The sequence below is a fragment of the Lactuca virosa genome, chromosome 4 (assembly GCF_052849685.1).
Source record: "Lactuca virosa cultivar CGN04683 chromosome 4, Lactuca_virosa_CGN04683_v6, whole genome shotgun sequence".
NCBI classification, from domain to species: Eukaryota; Viridiplantae; Streptophyta; class Magnoliopsida; order Asterales; family Asteraceae; genus Lactuca; species Lactuca virosa.
This window is the reverse complement of record NC_136429.1, coordinates 127,335,970-127,351,376: the sequence shown is the minus strand read 5'-3', so window position 1 is coordinate 127,351,376 and position 15,407 is coordinate 127,335,970. Positions and strand designations below refer to the sequence as shown.

The window sequence follows — 15,407 nt, the reverse complement described above, 5'->3', positions numbered from 1 at the left end:
TTAAAGAAACGCATTGAAGCATGATTAATTGAAATTAATTTTATGCTTTTATAAGAGTTCAAGTGTAATGTAATCTTTGTCCATCTCAATGATTTTATGAGAAAAGAAATATCGATCAAGTCTGCATCATACACTTCACATTACATTACCCTCATCATCTCTCTTTCTCTCCTTTTCTCTTTCTTCAGATTCCCTTCCTTTTTCTCTCTCCTGTTCTACCAAGCCCTTCCTCCATCCCACACATCGACAGTGCAACACCATCAATCAAATTCATTGGGAGAAAAGTCCAACAAGAATTTTGTTTTGATTCTCTCTGTTTCCGACTATGCATCTTCACAAAAACTTGATTCAATTCTTAATAATTACTGAGATTTAGTGGTCGGTTGGCTTCAATAGACTCGATATCTTGCTTTTAATTTTTTATAGAATCTTTTTATTCTGATTCTGAAAGTTGGGCTCTTTTTTAGTTTCTTTTATTTCTTTGGTTTCCTTTTTATCCATTAAATGGGGAACATAAATGGTAGAGAAGACGGTGGTGGTGCCGGTGGTGATGGTGGTAGCACCTCCTCAATTGGTAACGACGTCGCGGCTCAGGACGCTAACTATATTGCTCGTACTGGTGATGATGGTGAGTTCATGGGTCACTCTCCTCCTCCAAGCCCTAGGGTTTCTGGCTCTCCATTGATGTTCACTCCTCAGGTTAAGTTTCGATTTTTTATTTCTGATTTTAGGGTTTTCGCAATTATTCACTACCCTTTTTCTTGATGATAAATACCCATTAGTCTGATTTGGTTCTAAATAACAGTGATGATGCCAATAATACAGTAGATTCATATACTGCAAATTTTTTGATGGGTTGCTTTATAATGCAGCTAATATCGTAGATCTGGGAAATCTCTGTGGGTATATCGTGGTGATTTATATTTAATTCCTTCTTGTTTTTTTATTCGTCCTATCGTTATATCTATTTATCACTTTCGCGTTTGTTTGTGGCTGGAGATCGCTTCCTCAACCTTTCAACTTGCTTGTTAGATTTTTGGTGTTTCAAGGAGAAAAAGGCAACTGCGATCGATTGATATTTGTTTAATTACTAGTGTGTGAGATTTTGGCTTCTAATTGCTGCTTATGAACTTTGTGGTTCTTGATTTGCTGTTTCAAACCATTGAAGCTCTTTCAACATAAATTTTTGACTAGATAACACATCATATAACATGAATTCTTGCTTGCTTAAGTTTGATCACTTGGTTCATAACGTATTGCATATATTGATATTCAATTAAAAAATGAAATCCAAATTTACCTCTATATATTTGATATGGGGATGTAAACTTTTGAATAATATTCTGTAAAATGTTCAAAGATGCTAATCTGTTGAAAGTTGAAACCCATCTTTAGAAATTGGTTATTTCCTTCGAGTTTTGAAGTGATCTTATACTTCCTTGAAAGGAAGGGATCATTTTTCTTTTTTCTGTTTTTCATATTTCTAAAAATTGATTTCTGTGACAAAATTCTCCTTTCCTTATCCATTTCTGAGTTTTGATAAAAAAAAAAAATCCCTATTTTTGGAACTTTTTTGCGTGTGAATTTGGAGTTGCTCTTGCTCACGTCAACACCGACAATCATAAAGAATCATAACCTCCCTAGTTTTAATGCCTAAAATTTCTATATAAATGTAAAGTTTATGCAAAAGATGCAAAAGGGATCATAAAGATTATATGGTAAAGTGGGAATCATATTGTTTTTGTCTTGTGAAGAGATTGAAAGGATCATCATATCATAAGGTTGTGATCTTTTGTGATGTTGTGTGTTTTCAGGTACCTGTGGCTCCATTACAAAGACCTGATGAGATGCAGCCAAACAATTCATGGATGCACACCTCCTCCAGCTATGAAGACATGATGAGTGAGCAAGGAATTCCAACAATGATTACATGGAGTTATGATGGCAAAGAAGTTGCTGTGGAAGGCTCATGGGACAATTGGAAAACAAGGTAAAAGTTAAAACATCATCTTTTCTTTCCTTTATCATTCTTCTTGGATATGAAAGGATATAATTATAATTAGGATAAGTTGATGCTGTAATCTTGAACAGGAAGGCATTGCAGAGATCAGGGAAAGATTTTATTATATTAAAAGTTCTCCCTTCAGGTGTTTATCAGTACAGATTTATTGTTGATGGACAATGGAGGTATTCCCCTGATGTCCCATGGACACAGGATGAAGCAGGAAACACTTATAACATCTTGGATTTGCAGGTATCTATTAAAACATCTCTGAAATCAATTTTTTTTTACTTAAAGTTAAAAAAATTTCTTTTCCCCTATTAAGCACTGACTGGATAAAGTGATGATGTGTGGATTAATGCTGTTTAAAAGGTTTTGAGAAAATGACTATTTGGAAACAATAAATCAGCACAATAAGTCCATTAAGTAAAAAAGAAACATCTTAATATGGTAAGCTACAGATGGGTGTTTATTAATTATTATTGACTCAATGCAGAAAGAACGATTTGGTTAAAAGTCAGGAAAATTAGGGTTTTCCTTCCATTTCTCCAAAAATATTGAGTTTTCTCCATCTAAATGAAAACTCATAGCTCAATTTGCCTCTTACTAATTCATACATATTAATATGTGTAAACGATTTTCAAATTCGTGATCATTAAACACATATCCATTGATTTCTATCAAATGTTGATGAGAATGCTAATGTATCAGTTATAAAAGAAGATAAACCAGAATTATTCTTCAGTACTTGTTACCCTCACACCATAACCGACTCTAGCCACTTTCCAATATTACCCTTTCCCCCCTTCTAGATTGAACATGTAACAATTCTGGTTTATCTTCCTTTATAATTGATACATTAGCATTCTCATCAAATGTCACCTAAGTAATGTATAAGTAGACCTAGAACCTCTGATTTTGATACCATTTTGGTGAATTTGTGATGCATTTGGACTGTGTCCTGATGTCATGAGCCAAAAATATAAAAGTTGTTAAGTGTACAACTTCCAAATTCATGTAATGTCTTATTCATTATTTAAAAGCATACAAGTTTGGAACTTTGTAGTGGTCCCTGATTAGATAAATCATGTCACATGGTGTCTTTTAATATTAGTACTTGATTTTGGGGTAAAAAATGCAAATTCTTGTCCCACCCAATATGATAAAAACAGTACTCGTTTCTTGATTCTCATATGTGCAAAAGACGTGGATGCCCTCCTCATTTTCATCTTCATCGAAAATAGCCCTTAAAAGATTATCCAAATCCAAAATCCAGTACACAAAAGACACCACATCACATGATTTATCTAATCTGGGACCACTTCAAAGTTCTACTTATATGTTATATAGAGGCAAATTGAACTATTTACTAATTTAGATGGAGAAAATAGAAAAAAGTTTGAATGAATAACTATACCTACAATATGTATAGGTTGGGTAACAAGTCAAAACAAGTACTTTTTTCTGGTCAAATCTTTGTCCACCTTTTTTTATAACAATAATTAGTGTGTTGAAAACTATATTTTTACAATTATGATCTAACTTCTTAGTAAAGCAATTTAAGAGGTTGTATACATTAAAAATATTCTTTGTGGACTTTATTTACCAATTAGAGATAAAGCTTTCTTTGTCTATTTTCGATGATGAGAATGAAAAAGACATTCATGTTTTTTGCATAGACCAAAGATCAAAAGCAAATCTCTATACCACCTTTTTGGGTTGGAGAAATTTTGTCCATTGATACGAGTCCCAAACACAGTACAACTTGTTCAGTCATGTTCTGCATAACAAAAAGAGAAAATTATTCTGTACCATTGACATCAGTCCTAAACACAGTACAACCTGTTCTGTCATGTTCTGTATAACAAAAGAGCAAATTTTTGTACCATTAGCACGAGTCCCAAACACAGTACAACCTGTTCTGTTCTGCCTCGGTTTATGATTTTATTTGATTTCTTGTTTCTTGAACTTGTTAATAGGAATATGTGCCCGAAGACATTCAAAGCATATCTGGTTTCGATCCACCTCAATCCCCGGATTCAAGCTACAATAATTTACAACTTGGATGTGAAGACTATGCAAAAGAGCCACCATTAGTCCCACCACATCTCCAAATGACACTGCTGAATGCCCCTTCATCCCACATGGAAATCCCACCACCTTCATCACGACCTCAACACGTTGTCATAAACCATCTTTACATGCAGAAAGGGAGGAGCAGTGACTCGGTTGTGGCTCTTGGATCCACTCATCGCTTCCTATCCAAATATGTCACAGTTGTACTCTACAAATCCATACACCAATGACCAAACCCTTTATGCAATTTCAATTTGGTGTAATCCGTTTTCATGCCAATGATCTTGTGTTTTTTGGGTTTTTAATCCTTGAGAGAGGATTTGTGGATGTTGTTGATGAGTTGAGTTGTGGGTTTTATGACAATGTAAGCGATTAGATGTTTGAGGTTTATGGTCAATGAATTCAAAGATGTTGATATTGTTGAGTAATCTCTTGGATTCTATTTATTGTTGCCCCAATCTTAGACTAATCTCTTTTTTGAATAGATCTTATGTTATTTTATACAATTTATATGTCGAATGTCCATTTGTGGATTCATACATCCAGTTGGGAATGACTAAGAAGTGGAATAAACTATCCTGGGAATGACTAAGAAGTGGAATAAACTATGTAAACAAATGAGCAAGGTAATGGAATGAATTATTATATTTTGTTGTTGGTTGGCTTAAAAGAATAAAATGAGTTATTAAAAATATTGTTTTTATTGTTAAGTATAAAAGTAAATAGAGTAAAATTGATAAATAAAATAAAATTATTTTATAATAATTAATTTTTAACTAAATATAGGTATGGTGTAAATATGATATTATGTCACCTATTATGTCACTTGTCAACCTATTAATTATTAATTTTAAATTTTAAATTTACCATTCCAATTATATTAAATTAATAATTGAATCTCCATTTTAAATTTTAAATTTAAAATTTTTTCACTCTAATTATATTAAATTAATAATATTAGATTAAAAAATAAAATAAAATTAGTACATATTATAAGGTGATATAACTTCACGTATTTATTTAAATCAAATATTATAATTTTATATAACTAAAAAAATATCTTTTAAGTCGGTGGCGGAGGTTATATAGCAAGAAAATAAGAAAATACCATCCTTAACATAGAAGGATTTATATTCTATAAAAAATGTTCCATTCTGTTCGTTAGGGCAAGAAAATAAGAAAATACCATTTATATTATTCCTCCCTATTTCTTGATTCCATTTATATTCACCAAACGTTACCTAAAAGACTACATAATATATTTTTATTTAATGGGAAATTGTCGGAAAAATCCTAATATTTTTGGAAAAGTTTCAATTTAGTCTTAATTTTTTTTGAACATAAAAGTCTCGATTATTTTATTTTCACTCAAATTAAAAAAAAAAAAAAAAATTTAACAGAAAATGATATATTATCGTGTAAATCAAATAATCGAGACTTTTCTGTTCAAAATAAAAAAAAAATTAGGAATAAAGTGAATCTTTTCCGAAAATATTGAGACTTTTCTGACAATTTCCATTTATTTAACTGTTTGTTATATGATTTTTTTTAATAACAAAATTTTACCCTTAAAATTCTTTATGTGACTATTTATTCTGAAAAATCTATTAATCGCGGTAGTTTACTCCAAGTATGGGCGAAGCTTTTATTAGGGGGGGGGGGGGGGGGGGCTATGGGCCCCCTGATTTTTTGGTTAGAAGTAGTCACTATACTTTAGTCTTATACATATTAGGCACAAAAATATAAAATTTTGACTGTAGCCCCTCCTGCTCATAAATTTTTATACATATTATATTTTTGCCCCCCCCCCCCCCCCAAAAAAAAAAAAAACAAAAAAAAATCAAATGTTGAAGCTTCGCCTTGACTCCAAGGTTGTAAATGACGTGAGACGTAGGTTAGGCGATAAGGTCAAGCTAAAGCCATGGTGAGCCATGACATTTTCAAGGCGTGACAATTTTATATACATTAAAAAAGATAAATCATATAATTATATAATTATATTAAATATATCAAGTTTTTAGAAGTGTTATATTATCATTTAATATAAAAAAGTTAACACAAACTCAATTATTTTAGGCCCGATCAGAAAAAACAAAAAAAAACATGTGCCTTGAAAAAACTCACGCGATAATGCGAGAAGACGCGCATTGACACGTTATTTAGGCGCCACACTTAACAAACCCATCTTGGATGTTTTCGTAACGGCTACACCACGTCTCGCGTCATGACATGCTGAAACATCCCAAAAATACAGTCTAAAAATTTCGTTTTAAATCATTAATAAAACCATAATTATCTTTCAACATATAAAAATCATAAGTCGTGTATCTCAAGAATATCATAACATCTGTCAAATATATCAGAGTATAAACATCCCAGGCTGAACAAATGGTGTGTGCACTGCAATCATCCCGAGCTCCTCTTTTGAAAACTGAAGTACCTGAAACCAAAACTGAAAACTGTAAGCACGAAGCTTAGTGAGTCTCCCTAAACTACCACATACCATACACATAATCACATAACTTGGGCCTAGCCCACTGCATCGGGGCCCGCCCGGCATCGGACCGTAATCCGGTACATATATAAACATATCAACGATGCATATAACATAAACACATAACATAAACATAACTTTGGGACCCCGCCCAGCTGCATCGGGACGAACCCGACATCGGGCCCCGCCCGACATTTGACCGCATCGGGCATCGGACCCCGTCCGGCATCGGGCTTGCCCCGACATACATACAACACATCATAAACAAATAACATAAGCATATAACTTTCATCGGGCTTGCCCCGGCATACAACCTATCATATAACATATAAGCTAACATGCCTCGGGCTTACCCCGGCATCGGACCGAAGCTCGGAACACATAACACATAAAATGCATGAATCACAAAGACATCAAGCATACATATACTCTTCTCGGGACCGCCCCGGCATCGGACCGTAGTCCGGAACTACTAACATCTAAACGGGCCGGCATTGTGGCCTTAAACTCGTTCCTACTGGAAGAGAACTCACCTCACACTGCTGAAGTCCCGCCGACAAAACCCTAGCTGCTGGATGACAGATTCCCAAATCTGTCAACATCAAAATAACACCCAATTAATATCTGGGTCCCCAACACATATCCATAAGTCCATGCTTAGGGTAAAAGAATACTTTACCCTTAACTTAGCTTTACTCAAGCTCAAGGCCCAATCCAAAGGCCCAAAAGTCCAATAATGAACCAAGGCCCAACTATGGCCCAATTTTCCAAATTGGGCCCAAACCTCTACATGGTCTTGCCTTAGGGCCCAACTATTTAGTCCAGTCCAAACAATTAGCATTTCTAATGGCCTAATATCTCATAATTAGAAAGGCCCATTTATGGCCCAATTTTCCAAATTGGGCCCAAACCCTCATATGGGCCTTACCCTAAAGCCCATCTAAATATTCTAGTCCATATGATCATTCTTGGATGGCCTATTATTGGCCCAATTATTAAAACCCAATAGAAAGGCCCAACTCAAGGCCCAAGTGAAATTAGGGTTTTCACATAAAATGACGATTAGGGTTAAGTGTTTCTCACATAACCCATTAAGGACTTAATCCATTAAGTCCATCACTCTACTAGATAAATCATATGGTGTGATTGGGTGTAATTCACAATTCCATTCCAATGGCCCAAATGTGGGTCCCAATAAGTCCAAGGCCCATAAATCCAATATTAGGGTTTTCTAAACCCTAATTAGGGTTTCCCACCCAATCATAGCCCAATAGGCCCAAAACTAAATCTTTAAGCCCATTAGGGTTTCACTAGGCCCATTAGGGTTTCACTAGTCGGGCACCACCCACTACCACCTCGGGTAGTGGTGGTCAACGGCGGGTCACGGCGGCGGCCACCACCTTACGGTGGTGGTTTTGAGTTTCTTTCCATTATTCTTTTTGCTAATTACAATTACAATGCTTTAATACAAAAATAAACACACACACTAACTAACATAAACACATACACAACCACCCTAGTGATGGCCGGCGGTGGCACGTGGTGACAGCTACCACCTCACGGTGGTGGTGGGTTTTCCGACAGTATACTTTGCAAACAACTTCAAAAACACACTCATGCAAGGATTCACTCACACAGCCACCACCTCACGGTGGCTTGTTGTGGCAGAAAGTGGTTTCAGGGCAACAACCACCATGGTCGGCGACCATGGTGGGTTTTCTCTCGATCTCCGGCTAAGCTATCACGCACACACAACAAACATAACCAGCAACAGCTTCGCACGCTAATTTGAACAAACCCCTTTCCGTCGACTGAGGCCTCCACGAAACGCCGACGACCACCAAAAACTAGACAAGAGGCTACCGTGAGGAAATGACCGCAGTGTCGGGAGCCAGCAGCCGCAATCGGGGAAGAAACGGGAGGAGGAAAATGATGACGGAGGGCGATGGACGTTTCGGAAGAAGGAAAAACGCAACAGCAGCCTCGGTCCCGGCAGTTCTCCGGTGCTCACAACGTCTCCGACAGAACAATGCCTCACCGTCGGTCTTCATCTTCAGCCACAACAGAAACGACGGTAGCGGCACTTGGCTCGGTGGCTTGCGACCTCAACACGGTGGTGGCAACGCTGGAAATAAAAGAAAGGGATGTGAGGATGGCGGCTGGAAGATGGGAGGCATAAGGGTGGTGCGGCTGATCTCTATCACGGTTAGGGTTTCGGGGGGTGGTGACTATATATACCCGGTTCCTTCAAAACATATTTCCATAATAACAACTATGGTCCCTCCCTTCTAAAATCATTTCTAATTAAGCCCAAAACTTACACTTTAGCCCCTGACCCCATAAAATCTTTTCAACTTTAATCCAATATTTACCATTCAGCCCCCAACCTCCAAAATCTTTACAAACTAATCCGAAAATTACATTTTAACCCCCAAACTCTCAATTATAACTTTTAACCCTCAACTTCTAAATTATGCCAGTTAACTCCTCGAAATCAACACCCTGCTATACAATTATTGATTTAAGGGCTACTATACATTCATTAATTTATTAATTAATTTATTTAATAAACGGGGTGTTACAACTCTCCCCTACTTAAATTAGATTTGGTCCTCGAAATCATTCCTTACCATTCCTTACACGCCCAACCACTCTAGTAACATGGTCACCATCCTGGGCACACCCTAGCCTTCCTAGGGTAGCCGTGACCAATCTTCGCAAAGCCCTAAAATCTGAAGGTGAACGAATTCCTCGCAACAAGATCATATCTAATCCGTCTGAAATCTACTGTATTGAGATGGTCTGATTCCCTGACAGACCACTCATACTGAATCATTATCGTTGAATCCAGTCTGTTTATCCCTCAACTGACTACTCAACTTCTAATAGCTCGAGGTTCCCACTATAAAACAGGATCACATACCTAATTATCCCTGTAGATCACTTATACTTGGCCAAGGCTCAGATAGTCCCACAGTGAGTTGTTGGATTAATGTCTAAGTCCATAACTATAATTGGTAAGACTTGACCCGACCCGGCATGGTCCATTTGGGTTGCATGGCATCATGCATTTGGATAGACTATAATGAGAGAAATAACACTTAAGGTTGGTTAATATATTATAAGTTCTAATATATTAATAAGGTTATTTAATTAGTATTGATCAAGAATTAATTTGGAATTAATTAAGTGATCAAAAGGAGACTAATTAAATATATGGGTTGATTGTGTAAATCATTCATTCTTATATATGTGGGCTTGTGATCCAAGATTCCTTATGTTGGACTAAGTCCATGGGGTGACCCATGGATACTCCATGGAGGTTAAAATCCATGGAGCATAAGGAATGGGTAAAGTTATGAGTTACATGGTGTAACCCTAATAGCCACCATATAAAAGAATCCCATGGCTCAAGAAATCGTGCACTAATGTGTGAGTGTGAGGGCTAGACGATTTCAAGGAGTGTTCAAGTTTCTCTCAAGTTATTCCAAGTGTATTGGTGTTGTGTGAACCATTTGAGGTGTCACACTTGGGGCACTAGGCACTCAAGCTTCATGAAGACATTCTACATCAAAGAGGTATGTATTCTATCTTGTTATATTTATTATTTTGTATGCTAGATTAGGATAATACCTTGGATGTTCATAATTGTATGTATAATAGAGAAAACATAGATCCAAGGTATTTAGGGTTGCATGTACACTTAGGAGTGTTAGAATGCTCATAACCCAACAGTGGTATCAGAGACTAGGCTTGTTTTCTTGTTATACTTGCAAAAGTAGCTGAAAAATCGAGTTGGATGCATATATTCGATTGTTTTGGCTGGAATTGGACTAGGAACATTACCCTAAGATGTTTTTGGACTTATAAACTTGTTTTTGATGTGGTAATGTTCATGCTAATCCAATTTCTAAGATAATTGTCATAATTTCAAGATTTGTATTAGTTTGTATGTTCATGCTAATTTCTTGAAGATTGATGATTTGAATTATCTTGTTCTTATGAGGTTCTTAGATTAATAGAAAAGTTGTGTGAAATAGTTATTTTCAATCCATTTTAATCTAAGAGTTGATTCCAAAGTGTGTTTTTGTAACTTGTCCTCAAGTTATATGAAAAGTCACATTTAAGAATCATAAAACTCATAAAAGTTGGCAAATGTTACAAAATGAAGAGTCTAGTTCTAATTAAATGGTTTTATGACTCCATAACTTGTCCTCAAGTTATGGAGGTTCAAGAGTCTCTTCATTAAATTAAAAAAAAAAGTGTAACCTTAATTAGTTCCATAAGTTACAATAAAAAAAGTTATTTTTTTTATTAATTAGTTTAAAGTCTTCCATAACTTGTCCTCAAGTTATGGAACTTGAAGAGTTTTTTTTTAATTAAAACTACTTTAAACTCATAAGTTATGGAATTAATTAGTTTTGAATAGTTTCAAAACTTGCCCTCAAGTTTTGGAATTTGAAAAGTTTTCACTTATGAATACTTTAATTCCAAGTTAGCCCTTAGAATTTTAAAAGTTAAAATTCAACCCTTATACTTTATAATATTATAAGTTAGTAATATTTATATATATATATATATATATATATATATATATATATATATATATATGTATAAGAGTAAAGTCAGTCTTACCGTTAGTAGGCCTCATTCACGAAGCCAGTCTATAAGGGGGGTATAAGGTTACTGCCTATAAAATGGCAGTTTAATGGGTGTCCACTCTCACCCACCGCTTCCTTGACTGGTGGAGGGTCGTTAGCCGAACGGGTAGGACAAGGACTATAATTCTCCTTTCATTAAAAGTATTAATGATAAATACTAAGTAACTAAACTCTTATTAATACCCAATCTTAGTTACTTAGGAAAATGTGAATTTGGTGCTAACCCATGAAATTACACTTTGCACTTTGCTTAAGTCGTTAGTGGAGCGTGCGTGGTTAACTGGCACACTAACCTGGACTTAACAAGGTAGACAAAGGGTAACTTAATATTTATCATAGTATCGGTGGAGCGTGTGTGGTTAACCGGCACACTGATTAAGGGGTAAATATTAAGGGTACCAAGTATATTTGCATGATTATTCACACCTTGTTTTGTGATCCTCGGCATCCCAGTCACAAAACCTGAAGGGCACACTCGAGATTGAAACATGCCTTTGAACAGTTCAATGAATCTCAAAGATCTAGGACTTTCAAATCCAATTAAAACCTAATAAATTATTTCATTTTTCATGGTGGAAATTGGTGAATCGTCATTCACCTACCTTCAAATATTTTATAGCTTGGATTACGGCATCCCTCTTCTAAGTTATAAAATAGTTTGTTGGGTCCTAGCCTTAATATTTCATATTGGGTGTCATATTAAGGACTTTAAATCAACTATCTTAAATATCTCCCAAAAAGATGTCTGGTCTAGACATTTATGATCTTCCCAAATCTCTTGAAACAAGCTTTCCTAAATGAAGATGATGTCCCATGGATATCATACTTCTTTCACCTCCTCCAATTATTCTCCCTAACCCACAAGTTCCTAAAAATTTTAAGGTCACTCAAGCCCTATTGGCAAGGCAAGGTCTAGGTGTGATCACATCTTGGAGATGTAGTCACATATTGACAAGCCGGGAGAGTTGGGTGTCAAAGTCTTGAGAAAGTTGGTGGCTCAACTACTTTCTAAGTCACATAGTGAGTTCTTTTGGGAATCCTATGAAACAGACTAAGACAAGACCCTTAATGATCTTATCTATTTGCTAAGATCAACTTCCTAAAACGCTATGGACATTGACAATGATGACATTGGATATCCAGTAAAGCTCTCTCTTCCCAATGGAAAGGGATCAGCCATAGTCAACTCTGTTGACCCAATGGTAAAGAGAGAGGCGAAGTCTGAGATAGTCCCATTATCAAGGATCCATAGGTAACTATTGCCAAAGGAAGGGACATTGGTTACGAAGGTGCCAAATTTACCTAAGGATGTTAAAGTCAATAAGTTTGGCTCTACTTCAGGTAAAGTCCATTGTCTAACTCTATTAAGTACATGCTGATTCTGATCGCGAAGATGGATTTCAATCGCATGGTTCGGTGATCAGAATTTTGGGCTATTACTTAAGAGTTATGATATTTATATTGCTTAGGAATAGATAACAACAAGGTTTTCATATGGATTGTAAGGATAAGTTTTTCCGCAAAGTTTTAAAATAAAAGAAAAAGGTTTTGATTTTATTTATTTTAAGTATCCTTACAATGGCATTTGTGAAAAGTTGTTGCTTATAAGATTCCATTGATAGCAATATTGGAAAAATGGATTTGATTCTTTCGGTTGTGGTAGTGTCTAATATTACCAAATAAGGAAAGATTCTCATCACCCAAGGTTCAATTGGACCGAAACTTGGAATCATGCAAGTTGTATAGTATGATGAATGAGAACTTTCAGCTTGTAAAATTAAGACTAATTCCTTATGTGAATAAGGAAAGGACTAAGGGATCGAGTACACATTCTTGTGCACTGGTCAAGTCCACCACAAAAGATCAGAAGACTATTCGTCATGATTTACTTAAGTTCAGTAAATATGGTTATACTTATAAGTTTAAGTATAAGTCTGTAGCATTGGAGAAGTTTCAATGTGAGACAGAACGAATAAGAAGAATCAAAGTATGGCAGAAAGATAAAAGTTTCTCAAATCTGAAAAGATGGGAGAGTACTTTAGTATCATGTTTATGATCATCTTAATGATTAAGATACCATATCACAATTGGTCCTCTAAAGTCAAGAAGAGGAGTCATGAATTGTTGAAATGGTTAAATAAAAAAGATGAGTCATACTTCGTTCCAAAACAATTCTTAGAGTCATACTCCAAGATTGTAACTTGAGTGACATATCTTAAAGAGGGTTGTTAACACTAGTCAAATGTAAGAGTAAAAGGTTATCTACTCTTGTACATTTGAAATTGGTAAGTTGTGATGTTTTGGATAAAACAGAGACCAACTTAGGCCAATTGTGTAAAGTGTTAGTCTTGATAAAGAATCCGCACTATCTCTTGAATATTTGACAAGGGAGTCTTATATGTCAAGAGGACAGTGGGAGTCTTAAAGCTCTTGAAAGTTTCAAGACTTAATCAAGAATAAAACCTAAAGTCCTTCACTAGCATACGACTTGAGGTTTATAACCTATCGTGTTGAAATTTTTGTGCCTATTCAAGTTGGCTTTGCATAGGAGTTCTGAGAGTTCTCAATTGGTTGCACAACTACTTGGAAGCAATGGCATGCACCTGAGCTGCCAAATGGCAAGAATTTAAGATTGCACAAGTTTAATCAATATGAGTTTGGATTTGTCACTAACCTTGTCTTGTGATTATGGTTTTGACAAATTCACATGGATAAGAACACATACACTATTAAATCTAAGTGTCATAAGGTTTCTCTCCGATTCATGAAAATGATGGTGAGGAAACACTTTCACTAAGTAGATTTTAGCTAGATAGCAATTGTGATATTTGCATTCTCAAAGTCGTTAGTGGAGCGTGTGTGGTTTACCGGCACACTAACATGGACTTGTGAGAAGTGGCAAAGGTCTAAACAATTGAGACTATGATTACGGCATCCCTTTTCATAGTTCTAAAATTGTTTAGACACACATGTGAGCTATCTAAGAGAGGTGTATGATTTTGATAAAGTTTTATCAAAACGATCTAGTATCAGAAATCTGAACTTTGGTAAGAAAGTCAGCTGATTTCTGAGTACATGTCAAAGCTAGTGGGAGCATAAGTGTTATGCTAATAATCATCATGTTAGTGGGAGCATGATAATTATGACAAAGGTTGCAAGTTAGCAATGTTAATTATAGAAAACAAAAGTTTCAATTCGTGAGGTTGCAGGGGTTGAAAAAGTTGTTTTGCTATAATTAAGGGAGAGGAAATTATACTTCATTTCAATTCTAAAAAGCTTAGATTGAGATTTTAATCGTATTTAATCAAGGATATATATATGAATTTCATGTTGGAATGGCTCAACATAAGGAAATTCTATATATGGGTCCATTATTTGCGTTCTAAAATTCGATTATGATTACGGCATCCCTTTTCATAATCTGAATTTTGAGAACTTGGCAAATTGAAATGGAAATATTATAGCAAAAGACTGGTTTAGTCTTTATGTGAGACATCATGAATCGTGTCCCATATGCTTCGGATATAGGATCGATTACATGTGCTATATTCATCCTTTCTAAAATTTTCCAAATGTCTGGGGCATTATGAAGGAAAAAGGTCTAGAATTGGATATGACTAAAATGATTAAGCAATTGTCGAGGACAATCTAAGGTTTACCAAAGATTGGTTGCTCAAGGACAGTTGGAAGTATAATGTTAATTCTGGAAGGACCATATTGACATAATCTGTAAGGAGGCAACTCTTGTTCAGAAGTGATAGTCAAAATGGAATATGGAAATGTTTCAAAGTTAGAAATTATTCAATCTGTGTAAGATTAGGAAACTTAATGAAAGAAGGATGTTTCCAAGGAGCTGATCTCCTTTGGAATGCTCTGTAATGATTGTTGTCAAGTCTTTCTGACTTTGTGCATAATCATTAAGAGGATCAATGCATATAAGTTTAGAATCTAACAGATTTCAGTAAATGGCATGAATTTGGAATTCTTGCATTTGCAGTAAGGATTTGGGACTGTGAAAAGAGGATCATTGGAGTGATGTTCAATTGATCTATTTTACAAAGTAAAGATCATAGACAAACATAGTATGCATACTTGGTGTATGGCATGACTAGTGTTTAGAAAACATAGTGTACATGCTTGGAGCATGGGACAACTATTGTTTTAAATTCAAGTA

At 35.4% G+C, this 15,407-nt stretch overlaps 1 protein-coding gene across 1 annotated transcript; it reads left to right on the top strand.

The window, feature by feature from the left end:
- The first annotated feature begins 370 nt into the window (after positions 1-370).
- LOC145107343 (SNF1-related protein kinase regulatory subunit beta-2) lies at positions 371-4,524 on the top strand. Its single transcript, XM_079044213.1, has 4 exons — positions 371-699; positions 1,815-1,990; positions 2,092-2,254; positions 3,982-4,524. The coding sequence occupies exons 1-4, from the start codon at positions 505-507 to the stop codon at positions 4,306-4,308; spliced, it is 861 nt and encodes a 286-aa protein (XP_078900339.1). The 5' UTR covers positions 371-504; the 3' UTR covers positions 4,309-4,524.
- The last annotated feature ends 10,883 nt before the right edge of the window (positions 4,525-15,407 follow it).